This window comes from Hermetia illucens, chromosome 3 (assembly GCF_905115235.1).
Source record: "Hermetia illucens chromosome 3, iHerIll2.2.curated.20191125, whole genome shotgun sequence".
NCBI lineage: Eukaryota > Metazoa > Arthropoda > Insecta > Diptera > Stratiomyidae > Hermetia > Hermetia illucens.
This window is the reverse complement of record NC_051851.1, coordinates 52,648,134-52,665,985: the sequence shown is the minus strand read 5'-3', so window position 1 is coordinate 52,665,985 and position 17,852 is coordinate 52,648,134. Positions and strand designations below refer to the sequence as shown.

General features: G+C 41.4%; 1 protein-coding gene across 1 annotated transcript; it reads left to right on the top strand.

Moving 5' to 3' along the window:
* Positions 1 to 210: 210 nt before the first annotated feature.
* LOC119652281 (serine protease 27-like) lies at positions 211 to 12,491 on the top strand. The gene is made up of 5 exons (XM_038056274.1): positions 211 to 422; positions 484 to 603; positions 670 to 801; positions 870 to 1,151; positions 12,233 to 12,491. Exons 1-5 carry the CDS (start codon positions 297 to 299, stop codon positions 12,440 to 12,442), a joined length of 870 nt encoding a protein of 289 aa, XP_037912202.1. The 5' UTR covers positions 211 to 296; the 3' UTR covers positions 12,443 to 12,491.
* Positions 12,492 to 17,852: the final 5,361 nt, after the last annotated feature.

Here is a 17,852-nt window from a genome sequence, read left to right as displayed (position 1 = left end):
TTGCTGTATCCAGACCAGTGTCTATTAAAGATTTCCACCTCCTCAAAAAAAAAAAAAAGACAGACAGACAGAACCGATTTTAATGTTTTGTTTTACAAAGAAAACCTCAAAAATTGTTACACACAAAAAATATTTAAGTTTTGTATATATTTAAAATTCCAGCGTTACCCTAATAATAATTCCATAGAAACTACATTAACATAATGAGCTGTGCGCTATATATCATGAATAAATGTCTAAACCCAAACAACAATGTTTAAATAGCCTGACAATGATTTTCACTTTTATCGTTGCTCATGAAAATTATGAGTATTTTAGTTTTAAAGGTTTTGTTTTTACTTTTCATTAGCAGATTTTTGAGCTGTGAAACCAACAGTCAAGGAACCTCAAAAATAGCAAAACCTGGAGATTATCCTTGGCAAGTAGGGAAACAAAAAGGACAAAATGTCATTCATGTGGCGCATACTTTGGAATGTTTTACAGGTATCGGTGCAATTTGAAGGATATGGGCATCTATGTATTGGAACGTTAATCACACTCCAGCATGTTTTTACAACTGCTTCTTGTGTAAGAATTGGCGTAAGGATATTAGAAATATATGGTGTGAGTGAATTTTTGGTTATTTGCTTAATCATTCCCATTACTTATTTATAAAGGTTTTATATTTAGCGAATCATAGCCGGTGACCTTTCTACTAAACTCGAAAGAAATCCTAATCGGCAAATTGGATATTTTACAAACATAACCATTCATCCCGAATATGATTGCCAAATGACGAACAATAATGCGGCTGTTATTCAGGTAAAGTTAGAGCTAGTTTTAAGATTAATTGAGATAAAATATTATATATATATACATTTTGAATGCAGGCGAATGAACCGTTTACTGCCACAAAATATGTACATCCCGTAAAAGTAGGCCGCTATAACCCTAAACCTTTCACAATTTGTGATATAACAGGATGGCCTGTATCGAACTTGACATATCCTAATGCGATGAATCCAACTTTTAGCGACATCCATTCCAAAAGGGGTAGAATACAAACAGCGAAACTGACAGTTTTGTATAATGAGGCATGTGGTTGGTTCAAAGAAAAAGATGATTTGATATGCCTTGAATATGATACTTCCAGAAAGGGATCCATATGCCCGGTAAATATCAAAACAACATATTTTTTCTGTTATTCCGGTTCTGAAAATTTCAATCCACCAATCTTTAGTTTTACATACTTACGTCTTCGTCTAATCTGAAAAGCTCCATTAATCAAGTTGCTTCAAAAATTCTCTTATTAGAAATCTTCAATGAGAAACCATGTAGTCGTCAATCTTGCGAATATAGTGAAAATAATACCCAATTGCCGATCATACCCTCTTTCATCATCAACAGCGCAACAATGCGGCACCCCGTCAAGGCCTGCCTTAGAAAATAGCTCCAGATACGCCATTTTTTTGTAGAGGTCCACCAATTCGATTTCCATAAAAGCCGGTTTTGCGTTGAGGTCCGCTAACTCGAATTCCCTAAAAGCTGTCTGGAATCCTGCCCTACGCCATCTCTCTATCTCAGGCGCTTTCTTTCTCTACCATAGCTTATACACTTGTACCCTTTCCAGACTGGATCATCCTTACTCATACGGATTAAGTAACCTGCACCGTATTGAGATGGATTTTATCTACAACCAGACGGTCATGATTTCGCCCATAAATTTCATTTTCCTGCTAAGAACCCAACTTTGCGAGAATTAAATGAGGGTTGGCAAGATCATTGTCTTGTACAGTAAGAGCTTTAACGCTATAGTTAGATGGTGAAGAAGGTATCAACGGTCTCAAACTTACATTTCCCTATCTTCATACTTCTTAGTTGTTGATGTTGTTGCTTCTTCCAAATTTTTTTTCTGATCTTGACACCATCTATTTCGCCTTGTCTTCATTGAAGTGCAGACCAAGACCTTGCGCCAGTCGCAGTCTACCCGATCAAAATGATGGTAGTTTGTATATCTCTGGTTGTTCTTCCCATGATGTCGGTATCTTCAGCATAGTCCAGGCAGGATTTAAAGAGGATCGTGCCTCTCTCAATTACGCCAACAATCCGGATGCACGGTAGCATCCCCTTGACTTAGACCGTTGTTGATTTTAAGTGGCCTCGAGAGTGATCCTGCTTTTATCTGGCTTTACACATTAGTAACGGTCAGCCTAGTCAGTCTTATTGATTTAGTCGGGATAACAAATTATCACATAGCAGTGTACAGTTTTACCCTGGCTATGGTATAATACGAAGCATTGAAGTCGGTGAAAAGAAGCCGCGGAAAAAAATTTTATCTGTTGCTGACTTGCCTCGAATGAAGCTTCCTTGGTATGGTCCGATAATTTCTTGGCGCATGGAGCTATCCGACCTAACAAGATAGCAAAGAATATCGTACAGAGTACTGTCTGTAGGATATTTTGTCTGTGTTAGCGATACCTAGCGATACCTCTATAATATGCGCTGCATGATATCCCCCTTTTTACGTGTGGGACAGATAATGTCCCGTTGCCAGTGATCAGGCAATGATTGACCAAGCATAAATTAATGAACCACCAAACGTGGATTGCTACCCAAGATGGAGCATAAGACGCCTGCTGAATCAACACCAACAGCTTTACTATCAAACTCTATCTCCACCTCCGTGTGGTGACCACTGGAAGCTCTTTCTTAACGAAAAGCTGAAGACGGAGTAGATTGAAGGCGAGTCTCCTGCGCCTAAAAACGGGACAAATTGTACAAACTGGCCCTCCAGATTGGGGGTTGGGTAGGGCTGACTACCGAAAACATCTTGTTTCGAAGTCACAAAAGCAGCCTCGGACTGGACTGACGATACAACGACAACGGAATAACGATTTACGCTTTTTCTCATGGAACGTGTGTTCCCTGTACAGAGATAAAGCTGCCAAGCTAGCTACCATGTCCCAATATAGGGCTGATGTAACAGCGTTGCAGGAAATGCTGAGCGGGCCCTTGAAACTTGTCCCAGATATGTTATCAAAATCATACTTGGGGATTTCGACAGTCAAGTAGGGATGGAGCCCGTATTCAGGCGATACGTCAGCTCCCATAGATTGCATAGGCATACCAATGATAAAGAACTCAGGACTACTCAGTTAGCAGTGTCATACGAAATGGTTGTTGGAAATACCTGGTCTGCGCGGAAAGCGCTCCACAAACAAACGTGGGCCTCCCCAGATGGGATCACTTTCAACCAAACTGACCACGATGAATGTAAGCTAGCAATGGAACGGAAGAATGCTACATACCGGGTAATGTTGCATTCTCAAAGAACGCGAGCTCTGGAGTAAAAACGAAAAGTGGGGTTTTCTTTTGGGAGAATATACAACGATTTCTCAGACTGAAGTATAATCGATCTTAAGGCTTCAACCTGATTGGCGAACGGTTGAAGGCAGACGCATCATAATTTGTAGTGTTAGTCAAGCTGCACTGAGATTTTTGAGTAGTTCTTTGGTCGCATCGAAAATTGTTCAAGAATTTAGAAACAGATTGATCTCTATTTTTAGAGTCGATACTGTGGTACTATTCTGGCCACTCTGTCTCTGGTCAGAGTTTGATCAGAATACCTGCCTGCATTTGGTACCTGGTACAGGGAATTGAAATCTCAGATGCCTAAGCAAAAGAGGATTGAATTTCTCCCATGCTGGTACCGGAACCAGCAATTGGATTATCAGTAGCTTTGGCTAAGGCTGTCTTCATAAACTTGAAACAAGACTCCCATAATGGCAGGTGGCATAGCCTTTTCCTATCAAAATCTTACAAACACACTGCAAAGTTTATTTCGTCGAAAAGCGAGAAGACTTGCATGAACAAAAACATTTTTCAAATCTGTTCTTGCAGTGGATCACGAGTCTAACAAACAGTGTGAGCGAGCTGTGTGCTTCTATGTCCACTGGCTGTTCGTTGGGAAAAATAACAAAAAGATCAACAGAATGAGGGAAACTCTGTTAAAAACCGCCACGGGGAATAGGACCAAAGATGATACATCCGCAGCTTATATGAAAGAAATATTCAGTCCGAGCCGGAGATGTCACTCAATCTTCAACTCAACGCCAAACCAAGTTACCTGTGAGTATCCATGGAAAGAATTAAAGGTTTCATTGGAGAAAAAGATCGATTCCAAAAATGCTCCTAAATGTAACTGTAGCAATTATTCCAACATTTAGAAAGAATCCTACTAAAATGAAGTCGTACAGAAATTACTGCCGGTCTAAACAGGCTTTAAGATTGTACCAGATCATATTTCATATTCATAAAACTGTATTATACAAGGGAACAGTTGGGCCGGATTTTCGAAAAGATAAACAATGCTCTTAAATGTAGAAGGTGTTGCACAAAAGTATTCCCAAATGTAGCGCAAGCAGAATAGAGTTCCTCAAGGAACTGAACCCAGAACTGGCTTATTTCAATTGGAAAGGCATTTGAGGGTGGGACAAAATTGATTCCAGCTGTAGTGGATGATCGTAAATAAATCGAAGTGTGGACCGAAGACTTTGACTTTACGAAACAGAAATTATTCTCAAGTAAAAATCAATGACATCATTACATCCCAATTGGCTGAAGTTGAATGCCTGGAAATATTGAATTGAATTGAATATTGAGCTTGTTCGTGCGTACTATTCATTTAACGTTGACTCACGGGGTTGCGATCTGGCACCCCGTGGCCTTAACTATAGTGTCAATTACCTCTAAAGTCAAACCTGCGATTAGTATTCTATTCGCGGCACCGACCACTCCCCGAAATCGGGGAATCTCGAGTATGCTGTTTAAATCGAGAATTTTCCAGTACGCACTTAATAGTTTATTATCAGTGCTTACAAAGTTAATTGAAAATCAGATATAACTGTGAATTTTACCCTTGTAAATACTGAATATTTGCAAATAAACTTCAACATATTTGCAAATAAACTTGAACATAATATTTGTCTTCCCTTTTCTCTTTGTCGATCTCTAAAAGAAACCCTCTTTTGCACTTTTGAGCCTAGGGCATTCCTCAAAATGGCTACCAAGAGAGGTAAACGATAGGTCTGCAGGTTGCACCTCAATAACACACTTCGAGGGGAATGCGGTCGAGGATGCTGGCTATTATGTAAACGAAGACGGTCGAAAATAATTTGTGGAAACTTTTTATTAACTTCAGATAGTGTGACAGTTGATTTGGTGCACCTAGTGAGTTCGGGTTCTGAAATGCTATAAATGTTAGTCTTGTATGTAGTATTTTATATAAATTGCTTAACGCATCACCGTAACTTGGATGATGTGACGTTTCACAACTGGTGTGAACATCTCAAATGAAAAATTTACCGCAGTGTCGTTTGCACTGTCGCTCCCTGTGGTCCCGAGCGTTAGCCCAGCATAAAAAACAATTAACGCCACCTTGCGGTAATGAGGGCGAAAATATTGCCTTGGACCAGTAGTGTAACACACCATGCTCATGTCTGAAATGAGAATATCGATGATAAATATTGGGTTACATTGATCATGGAGAAATTACGAGAGAGGGGTCTTCGATGATATGGGCATGTAATTCGCCCTGACGCCAAGATTGATCGGAATATCGAAGTGGGGGTGGAAAATGGCCAAAAGACCGGCCTGTGATTCCTGGCGAGCATTTACCAATACAGTAACACCCGGTATACCGCTTGAACCTAGGCCTGAACCTAGATATACTGCTTCAATAGATGTCTGCTACTCAAACGTAAATGCCGTAAAAGGTCGAATGACACTAGCCACTGGCCAAGTGAAGAATGAAGAATCTGAAAACTTGATTAGTGACTTTTCCTAAAACACAACAAACTAAGAAAAAGGATCCTGAAAGTTGGTGAAAGATAAAATGCGTCTAATTAATTTTCATATTTATTATACTTAATCAAGATCCTTCGAGTAATGATAACTATATACAATAGTTACGGATAAATTGTATAAAAATTTTTGAACTTAAATAGTTTTATATTCTTTTATGAAATATTGCAGCTTAATTGAAACGTTCAAACGTATGCCTCTTTTTTCACATATATAACATATCCGAAGAATAATCATGTTCGCCTGGTTTGATTCCTAATTCTCTGCAAATGTGACCAAATGTTCCAAATGTCTTATCCTCTCATGACACAAGGATTTGAAAGCCTCGAGATTGCAACCAGATCAGGCATTTTTTTGTTAACACATTCAATTTATTGATCATATTTGGTTTGTACATAGCTTATGGCTAAACTTAATACTAAACTTATCTCTAACAGTATAAAACTTTTCCTAGAGACTAACATTTCGTATATTACTGGACTTAAATTAAGGTAATACTAACTTATCCTAAGACTTATGCTATAGAGGGGAAAATCAGGAAAAACCCCTCTTATTTTGTAGTTTATGCGGCGAGATTATTGTTTTGCGTGAATGGGTGGAGGAAGGATACATATAGGGGATGGTGTTGTTATTGGGCGGTGGAGTAGACGAGGCCAGGCCGATGTCGATCGTATGGGCGGTTAAATAATATCAGTTTGCCGTTATGATAGCTGCTGTTCTGAGAGGACAGGGTTAGGAGGTTTGCAGGGAGGGAATGGTGACGGTATGGGGGGTTCGTGTTATGGTTGCGTATGTGGGAGTAGAACTGGATGAGGCTATTTTCGTGGGTTTGGCATTTGGTGAGGAATTTGGTCAGTGAGGTGAGGAGGATCTGGTCTATGCGGGAGCATTTTATCTCGTCATAGACGGCTTGGTTGGGGTGGAAATATGATTGGGAGAGGGGTAGTCGGAAGAACCTCCTTTCACGTACTCGTAGACGTTCCATTTGGGATGAAGAGACGTCGCACCATGCGACGAATCTGTATGTGATTAGGGGACGGATCAGCTGCTTGTAGCAGTAGAGTTTGACTTTGGGGGAGATAGCGGAGTCTTTCTTAAGGATGGGCCATAAGGTTTTTAGTCCTGTTAGGGTTTTTGCGATGATGGAATTTACCTGGGGCACGGGTGATAGGCGGGTATTGAGGGTTATTCCCAGGTATTTAGTGGATTGGACGGAGGGAATGGTGGATGTTCCGATTTTGATCTTGAGGTTGCGGGTAAAGGTGGCTCTACCGCGGAAGACGATGGCTTCGCATTTGCTGGGGTTGAGGAGGAGTTTCCAGGATTGGAGGAATTTGTTGAGCGTTAGGATTGTGGTACTGATGCGGTTTTGGGCGGATTGTATGTTTCGGGATGAGGTGTAAAGAATCAAGTCGTCAGCGTATTGGACGGTTTTGACCGTTAGTGGAGAGTTGGTGGGGTGTTGGAGTGGTATATCGGCGGTATAAAGGGAAAATAGAGTTGCTGACAGTACTGAGCCTTGGGGGATGCCTGCTGGTGGATTGTATGGGTCGGATAGAGTATCATGGATACGTACTCGGGCTTGACGGTCGGACAGGTAGTTGATGATGAGTTTGCATAATTGCGGATGGAATTTGAAAGTGTGGGAGAGTTTGTAGGTGAGGCCTTTGTGTCAGACTGTGTCGAAGGCTTTTTGGATATCAAGGAGGCAAGCGGTGGTGGGGATGTTGTTGTTTATCTGGGTTAGGATGTCGATTTTGAGAACTAGGAGGGCGTGTGAGGTGCCGTGGCCACGCTTGTTGGCAAACTGGAAGGGGGGGATAACGTCGTGGTCGGTGATGTGTTGGAGCATGATGTCGTGGATGACGTGTTCGAAAATTTTCGATGTCACGTTGAAGAGGGAGATGGGGCGGTAGCTGCTTGGGGAGGCTGAGGGCTGATCCTTTTTTAGGATTGGAACGATATGGGATTCTTTCCATGGAGAGGGAAAGTATGCAGATAGCAAGCATTGGTTGAAGAGTTGGGCGAGGAATGGGCATATCGATTTTGTACATTTTTTTAGGATGATGATAGGGATATGGTCAGGGCCAGATGACTTTTTGTTGTTTCGGGAAAGGATGATGGATTCTACTGTCTGGGGTGTGACGGCATGTATTGGTAGGCAGTTGGGTGCTGTCTGTTGGGGTGGGGGGGATTGGGAAATGGGTGTATATGGATGGTGTGGTAGTTAGGTTGTGGATGTATTGGCGCACCGCCGTTTCCGTGGGTGGGTCGGACAGATGTAGAGTGGTGCTATGGGCTGCCAGGAAGCTATTGGCAATCAGGTCGGCGTGGGCTTTGGGGGAGGTGTTATGGGGGAGGGCCAGATCAGGCATTCGATAGAGCCAAATGGCGAAGCCGATCACGACGAGCCGACCCCGCCTGTGAACGGGACAAAGGCTGAAGAAAAAGAAGAAGATCCTCTCATGACACAACATATTGCATGATTCCTTACATCAAACCCATACAGCTACGTAATTCAGAAAGAATGGATACGAATTACGCGATTACGCAAATCACATGTAGTAAAAACAAAAAACTTAAGCCAGAAACTTCATTTAAGGAAACGTTAATTTATTGAAAAGGCCTTCCTAAAGAAAGAGTGATGGGAATTGTAAGTTATAACATGGTTGATGGTGAAAATATGAAACAGAAAAACTTTACATCACTACGCCACCAAAATTTAATACAAGAACTCAAAATTACTAGATATAAAGTTGGAAAAACGAACTAGTTTGGGGCTAACGAAAATTTTAACGAAAAAACACTCTGAGACAAAAATATATGTTCATATAATAGTTGGGCATTACATAAAATTAAGTCAGTCACAATCTCACCGGGAAATAGTGCTCATGGACAAACTTCGGCCAGAGTATTTTGTTTAGTGAAAGTAATAGTACAAACTGCATAGTAGAGATACAAATGCATATATAGTAATTCTTTCCCAGGCGAAAATAAATGTGACAAGGTTTGAATCTGGCATTATATTTATAATAATGTGTATAATTCTAATGAATAATATCAATTGAACACCTTGTAAATTGACATACTCCACAGCAGTGTAGACCTTCATAGAAGCAGCCCTTTGCTTCTTCTGTCATCAAGTAACGATAAACACACAACAATTTATGTATTACTGTATCATAGATCCACTAAACTAAAGTATCATCAACACCAATGTCTACGAACACATGGATTGCGTACACTTTTTAGAGTTACGTTCTTTTCTAGAAACCAAAAAAAATGAAGAATAGGCTCACAGGACTTTCCACACTGGCAAACATATTGGTTTTTATGTGGCGAATGTGGTCTCAGTGGCTCGCAAATATAATTCTCAACAAGCCTTTGCAGATGAGAATAATGTTAAGCCTACATGACAGATATTTTTTGAGTTTAAACCATCATCTTAATTGTTTTCCATATGAAGGCTTCTACTGGACCTGGGACTGGAAGTCGCTCTAGGTGTTCTATACCCTACTTCATGATTGTTGGACAAATTCGTCCATTCCAGCCGCTTTCAAACTCTCAGAAGAAAGTACGACCTTTTACCAGGAACCATCACTCTCGCAATGCCCCAGTACCTCATACAACATTTTTGTATCAAAGAATTTGTAGAAATATTCTGATTCTACTCGAATTCAATCATCTGTTTTATATACTTCCAAGACAGTAAGAATTAATTTAATCTAGAATTTGTAACCATTGTCTTTTCCAAAAGCGTCTTATTTGACAAACTTAATCCGTTTAAGTCCGCTGCATAGATTTGATGCTTCTTTCCTTCCTTCTTAGCAGTGTATTCTAAAGGAGTCACGTTTCGAATGTCTTACAGGCCTCTTATATTCAAACAGAGAGTCTCTGAAGTTTAACTGTTCCTCATTCCTAATTTGAAGCAAGATTCAGAAGTTGGTTGGTTAATTTGTATTCTGGATTCCAATAGGGAACCGTTTTGTGCCGTTTTTAAGTACTATTCAAGTGCTACTTTGCCAAAACTAACCTTGATCATACGCATCACAGTCTACTCGTATTAAGAGTTATAGACCACCTAATCCCCCCAGGTCCTCCTTTTTGCGCAGCACTTTCCTTTATCATTGCCTGTCGATATTCACGGTGCCTGGCTCGCATGAATGCGACTTTCATGCAAGCGTTAGACCATATTGTTTTGATCTGTTGGTGAAACGAGAAACTGAGGTCAAATATTTGAGAATTACTCTAGAAAACGCATGTCGGTGACACTTTTTCGGAAAGCTACGAGGGCTCTGATGATTTGTAGGTCCAGCCAAAAATATAATAATTACAGACCAGTTTCATCCCCAGCGCAGCTTTTCTTTCTTCCTTTTGCAGACGTTCCGACAAGCGGTCACCTGTAGCGACCATCATTTGTAACTGAGGTTACCTTCTTCCGCTTCTTTTTCTTTCGTATTCTAGAAGCTGTAAACAATAATGCCACGCACTGACCGCCTATAGTCAGGTTTCCGATTTCTTGCATTATAGAAGTACTTTGTATTCTCCTTTCTGTGTCTGAACCACTAAATGCAACCTTTTTATTGAAATTCTAGATCATGATGCCCTTGTCATTTCTGATAACTCCAGAACACATTTTAAGAAACTAAAAATATCGCACAACAAAGTGTTGAATTTGATTTGAATGATGATTGCACTTTTTAAATGCCAATGGGCTCCGCCGTAACTAGTAGCATTTTTTTTTTCAAAATTTAAACTTAAACAGCCAGGATCACCAACTCTAAGTTTTCTTTCTGCCACGTCGACGGGGGCAATGATCTGGAATTGAGCTTCTCTGATTGTTTTTTATGAATGGAGGTGTAAATTTTTTAAAAGACCCGGCTATGCCAGTTTCCATCTTTGTGAGGGATTCTCATCTACTAAAAGCTTTTCCTTCTCAGTCTTCTTAGCCCCCCCCCCCCTAACAAGACTACTTCAAAGTATAACTTCACGGGGAGAACTTTGGCTACACCAGCACAATTAAGTCGCGCTTTCCGGACTCGATCCTATTCCTTCAGCTTTTATGGTATTGCAGTTATTCTTGCATTCACCGTGCTCGAATTTACTTCCGATTTCAGCATCTTTTCCACAATATTATGGGTTCCGATAGCTACGTTGAAGTCATTGTTTAACCTCCTACTTTTATCCGCGAACCTCGTCTAATTAGAGGCAATGCAAGGGTTTCCTGTACACACCATATTCCGTAAGGAATCGTGTTACGTAGTAATGCACTTCTCCATGTTTTCGTATGATCTTTCAACACGCGGCATTTTCGGGAATTATCCCATCGCTGCTGAATAGTGTTATTTCCATAAAGTTCTTCGTTATTAGGTACTTCGAAGCTACCATCACTGCCAGCTTACCTGTCAATCTGCCAATCGACATTGCCTCCTTTCGCCGGGGTCAAACTGTCAGTCATATATTATGTTCCAGACCAGGTGACCCAATACAGAGCTTTGGGGAACGCCTGCTGTCATAATATATTCTTTCAGCCCGCCATCCTTTTTGTACCGAAAAAACCTCTCCCAGAAGTACTTCTCGACCATCCGAGCTAAGTAACCAGGGACACAAGTTTCGCTAGGGTTGAAAAGCTTCTGGATCTGATTTTAGCAGCCAACTTTGGGGGGCTTTGTTCGAAATCCCGCTCCATTCTCCTTCTTTTTTTTCTTATAATTCCTCCTCAGTGACCCCCGTGGTTAAAGTCCACCTTCCTTCTGTTGTAAGAAAAGAATTGAGATTATTGTGAACAAGACTTGCACTCACGTCATCAGGGGTACTTTTGACTTAGAAATCTTGCTCGTTCCAATCTTGTAAGCAGCGCCCCACCAGTTCGTATTAATCTTAAGCCATAGCTGTCAGTAGTCGCTTACTTTCCCGTATGGTGATCTTAATGCTACCTTGAAAATCACTGTATACTCTCTTCATCTGCCAACATTTAGGCTTTCCTCCCGTTTCCTTCGGGTCGTGACCTCCTTTCGAAAACTGTCAGGAATATTTCCTTCTCGAAAAGTCCAGTGGACCAACCAGTTACCAGTAACCAGGTTCTCTCATTTCTGTTGTGCATTCGACTCCCGCCTCCTCTGTTTCTAATGATGGCTTTGGTCATGGTCATATCTTTGATTTAGTTGATAGTATTTATGCTCGATACTTTCTGAATTTAACTTGAAAGTAAAGTTGTCATTCAAGCTTCAAAATAAAAACCGGAGATCAAACAGCTAGGATGTCTAGAATTTTCTTTTAGGCTACAAATGTTACAGCCCAGTATAATCATAGTTACAGCTATTCTACCTATATATGTATGTATATGTACATAAATTTATATACTTGATATAATGATTTCAAATATTTTCAGCGCCTGGAAGGGGCTTCCCTAACATGCAATCGGATTTTCCTCGGTATGTATACTGGTACAGATAAGTGCGATCGAACACATCACCTTTACCGCATTCCAAGTATTCCATTTTACCGTGATTTCATTGTTATGGCACTAACGAATAAGTCTACTTATCATGATCATTCAATGGATTTCTATGTTCTAATAGTCTTGTTGTTTTCATGTTAAATTTATTTCCTTATAAAAATATAGACACAATGGAAAAGCTACACTAGAAGCTGAAGTTATGTTTTGGATATTCGTATTCGTACTCAAACTGATCCAGCGTAGATAGTTGGTCCAAGACAGGTGCTGAATTATACAAATAGGTCATTTATTTTTCTTTCAACTGCCTAGTAATGCTGTCCGGGAATTTTTACTGAAGAAGAAAACTGGACATCGAAGTTATAATATTTTTCAAAATTTTCTGAAAAAGTATTCACCTCTTTCATTGCTACGGTGGAATATATGAAACGACGCCAACAAGTCGTTATTGAGTATGCCTCACGGTCATGATCCATAGAGCAGTGATAATAGAAATTATGTAAAATAGGAAATAGGTTTTTTTTTGTTGAGGATTCAGTGAGTCCTGAGTCCGCACCCCCTTGATGATGCACCGGACCACTTGGGACCCTCCGCATCAAAAAAGCTCACTTCGGCCAAGTTTAGGTCTGAACACACAACGAATTTCACTTCAATATAATTCGCACTCATGTCGTGTTTGTGAATATACAGGGGGCGGCAGCATAACCTCCTTTTTTCAAAACTCAATAAAACTATTGTATGCATCGGAAAATATTTATTTATTTTTTATAATGTAGGTACATGTCTAAAGTTTTTATTTACATTGTTTTGAAGATCAAATCTGTTAGGTGACGTCCCCCATTCTCCATACATTGCGTAAACCGATTTCTGGGCTTTGTCATGACTCTTGTTAGCATAGCAGGTGTTATGTTGGCAATTTCTTGTAGGGTTCTTGGACCGTTCACATAAACACGGGATTTCAAAAAACCCCATAGAAAAAAATCACAAGGGGACAGATCGGGAGAGCGTGCCGGCCATTCCAAATCGCCTCTAATTGAGATAAGGCGCTCTGGAAAGTGTTCCCTCAAAACAGCCATCGATGCTCTTGAAGTGTGTGCTGTTGCACCGTCTTGTTAGAACCAAGTGTCCCCCAAATCCAAATTTTCTAGCCGGGGGAAAAAAAATTCTGTAGCATGTTTACATACCGGTCCGAATTCACTGTCACTGTAACCTCATTTTCCTCAAAAAACCAAGGACCAATAATTCCAGCTGAGGAAATTGCACACCACACTGTGACTTTGGGTGAATGCAAAGGCTTTTGATGCAATTCTCGAGGATTGGTGTCAGCCCAATAGCGCATGTTTTGTTTGTTAACCGACCCACACAAATGAAAATGGGCTTCATCGCTAAAAAAAAAACAATAGCACCCTCGGGAACGACATCAAGAAGAAGCTCACACGCGTTCATCCGAGAATTGAAGTCACGTTCTGAAAGTTCCTGCACTATCGCCATCTTATAGGGATGAAAATGAAGATCATCACGAAGAATTCTCCTCACCGAGCGATCGGATAGTCCAAGGGCAGATGCGTGTTTGCGCGCAGAACGCCGTGGCGATTGCAACATTGACGCTCTCACTGCTTCAATGTTCTCAGGTGATCTAACGGGACGGGGGACTCCAGTTCTTCCTTTTGTCGCACTTGCAGTTTGTCTGAATAACATGTAACAATTGATTTGCGGTCTGGGACGGGAGCCAACGGGGCTAAATTAAAACGATTCCGAAATGCACGCTGTGTTGCAATAACCGAATATCCGCTTGAAAAGTGAACCTCAACGGCAACGGCACGCTCCTCACTATTCCAACGCATGATGGCGACTGAATCATGTCGGGACAAAACTTTACAGTATCCCCTCTTGAACGAGACCACTAGCGCTCCGCTATGACATCAACTAACTGAGTGGCGCGCATTTTAAAAAAGGAAGTTATGCTGCCGCACCCTGTATATAAATGGAGCGGTTACTACCTGTCGCCACTTTCGGTCACGTTGCTCCCAGGGCAGAGGTGAGGCAGCGTCTGATGAGTTGCCTCTACCCTGGACGAAACCGTCAGGCAACTTTTTTAGGAAATAGGTAGTTTGTAAATAGCAGGACATCAACAATAATCCACGGTCAGAATCTCAACCTACCGCTAGGTTCAATATATTCCTTCTTTATGGTCTCCAGATTTTTTACAACTAGTCCCTTATTTCATTTTACCAATGACAGTTTTAACGCAAATGTTGGAACAGGTGAGTTCTTATGGTTATTTAAAAATTTGCCTAATTGGTACTAAATTTTCTTCCCAACGAGCAGGGAAAGTCTTTGGAAAGTGACCCTTGTAGCTTTTATCCAAAAAACAGAAGTATCTGTCTTACTAAAAGCTACTACTATTTTTCTAGTTTTTCACACTTTTCTTACTTTCTTGGGACTTCAATAAAAAAGGTCTATCGAAATCAACCTACCTGATTTTAACGAGTTTGCAACAAAATGCCTTAACTCCATACCATCCAAAAGTCAAATCAATGAACTATCCACAAATCAGTTCAAATAGAAGAGGGAAGGAGGGAATTTCCCCCGAATCCGAAGTAAAGAGAGTAATTGTGTGATTTGAATAGATTTTCACCCAAAGCCTCAATTTTCTCCGTACGTCCCTCACCCGCAGATCATAACTTCTAAACTAATCACTTTCTCTAGTATATTTTTACTTGTACGACCTCCTGTTTTAGTCATCGTCCATAATGATTCTCATTCAAAGGTTGTCTATTTGATCCCTGCTCCCCAAATCCAATTGATGCCGAAAACCATATGTTCAGCTCTTTATTATTTCTACTTTTTAGCGAATAACTCCCATTACCTCTTATTTGCGAATATGTACTTATTATGAACAAAAGTCGTGGAATTCCTAACTGACTGCGCGACTGCTTCTATGTACAATCGGATGGACGGTGGGGATATTGAATAAACTGCTGGACGGTTGTGATACCTGCATCAAATAATTTACCAAACGGATTATATTGCAGCAAAAGTTGTATCACTGAGCCTGATGGATGCCGTGCAATCCATTCAGGCACAATAAGAGTATTTCAGATGATGTTGGAACAATAGTATACTGTGAGCTTTTGCCAGCGTAGTTCCTGCCCGAATTATTATCCACGTTCAGCTACTAAACTTTCCCAAATGAGAATCCACAATCCAAGCATACTCATGCAAAACAAAACCTTATTAAAATTGGTTCGATGCCTGTCTGTCTGTCTGTCTTTTTCTTTCAGGAGGTGGAAATCTTCAAACACACGCCAGTGTGTGGGATTTTTACCCATTAAAACCATTCCTGACTCTCTCCCTGTCCTGCGGAACCACCACAAGGTATTACATCACGGGACGAAGTCAGCTCATTCTAACTTAGTCACCATTCTTCTATACGCGGTGCATGCGACCGCGCTTTTCTCCTCTCCTCTACCAATCTTCGCTAGGAATTTTCGCATTAGATTCCTATTGGCCGAATTGAGTGCTTTTTCAACGTCCAGGGTTACTACCACACAATGTTTGCTGGTACTATCCTTTCCATGTATTGCATCTTCGGCCAAGCCAGTAACCAATTTGATGGCATGAATGGTTGATCTGGCTTTACGGAACCCATACTGCCGACCTGAAAAGCCGCCTTTGCTCTCAAGAACAGGGAGTAATCTATTATAGATTAACCGCTCTAACATTTTCCCCACCGTGTCCAAAAGACATAGGGGTCGGTATGAGGATGGTTCACCTGAAGGTTTACCAGGATTAGGCAGAAGTACCAACTTCTGTCGCTTCCATGCCGCTGGAAATATTCCCTCGAACATGCACACTTCGAACAACTCAGCGAACATGTCCGGCCTGGATTTCACGGCAAGCTTAATGGCCTTATTCGGTACTACGACCAGGCTCGATGCTTTATTGTCTTCCATTCTACCGCAAATGTCAAGGAGCTCGTCTCTGGTGACTGCGGGAATTCCCGTCACATTCAGAGGTGGTTGGAATATGTCGGTGCTCTGCTCTTACTAGGGCAATAACCCCTGGATGATTTTCAGCAAGAGGGTGGGACACGTGATCTGCGGAGATGAACGGCCTCTGAATCGTCCAATCACGATTTTATAAGCACTCCCCCACGGGTTTACATCAGCTTCTGAGCAGAGCTCCTAAAAGCATTTCCTCTTACTTCGCTCGATGGCTGGCTTGATGGTTTTGCGGGCTGCCTTATAGGCGCGCTCTTTCTGTCCCTAATTGGCATTACCTATCGCTTTCTGAGCCGCTCTTCTGGCTTGGTGGCAGGCTGATCGAAGGCCGGTCAGTTCATATTTCCACCAGCAGTTTGGTCTTCTTTTACTGGGGAATGAGCACTTCCTAGGCATGGACGCGTCACATGTTTCAGCGATGCATTGAGCCAAATGGACGACTCCGTAGAGGCGCCTGTTTTATCAGGTTAATCTAACCCCCCACGCTTCCACTCCCTAGCATTTGATTCTCTGCTACCCCACTCTAGGGCCTAAGCATTTAAATCACCAGCAATCAATCACCTTTGGACTTCATCCCCTTGCATCGAGAACAAGATTATGAAGCATTTGCTCGAATTCAGACAGCCACAAACTTGGTAGGGAATAGCAGCTGTATACATATATACCACTTATTTTCGCCCACACAAAGCTACTGGCTGCCTGACTTGCAGTACATAGTATGGCATGTCGATCGTAAGCCCACATCGCCGCTCCATCAGTTGAATCTGTGATCCATATGCCACCGTGGCGGTTTCTATACAGTTATTTATGATGGCAATTTCCATCTCAGATTCGAATGTGGTCTGCTCAAGTAAATCCTGAGCGACCCTGCAATGATTTAGGTTTATTTGAATAAACCTCATTTTCTCATTACAGCGGGTGCCTTCCTAAATTCCGGACATTTACCACTTCCTTTCCACTTCTTTTCAGCTAGAATATGAGATCCCCTTTCTGGGTTCTTCGGATTCTGTTCACATTTCCGCTCAGCTCTTTTAGGTCGGGATCAGTTTGACATTTTCAAGTATTTCCGCGTAGAAAAGATTGCCCTTACTGAAGATAACAATGGCATCTGGGCGAGTTCACACTTTTGCTTTTCGTTTCGCATTTTTGTTATTAACCTTCGTCCATCCATCGTTTTCGTTCTTCTTGGGCTTCGCAACGCTGGTCGAGTTTTCTACATTGGCTGTAGGCTTTCCTCCTTCTGAGCTGTTAGTGCTGGCTTTGAGAATGTCCTGTCCGCTTTTTTTCTCTTAGCCGCCTGCTGATTATTTATAGGATCCGCCTCCTTTTCACGTACTCTTTTATTTCGCCATGATCCGATAATAGGTTAGGCGTCACTTGTGACACTGTTGGCTCAGCAGAATTCGGCGTATCCTATTATTCTTTCTCTCCATCTGCGATCTATTATAGAAGGCTGTAATAGCCCTAACCATATCCAAGCCAAGTTGTGTTTGTCAGACAGCTTAACTATTTTTGCGAATTTTGTGAAAGGCAATTTCTCCGGATCGGGA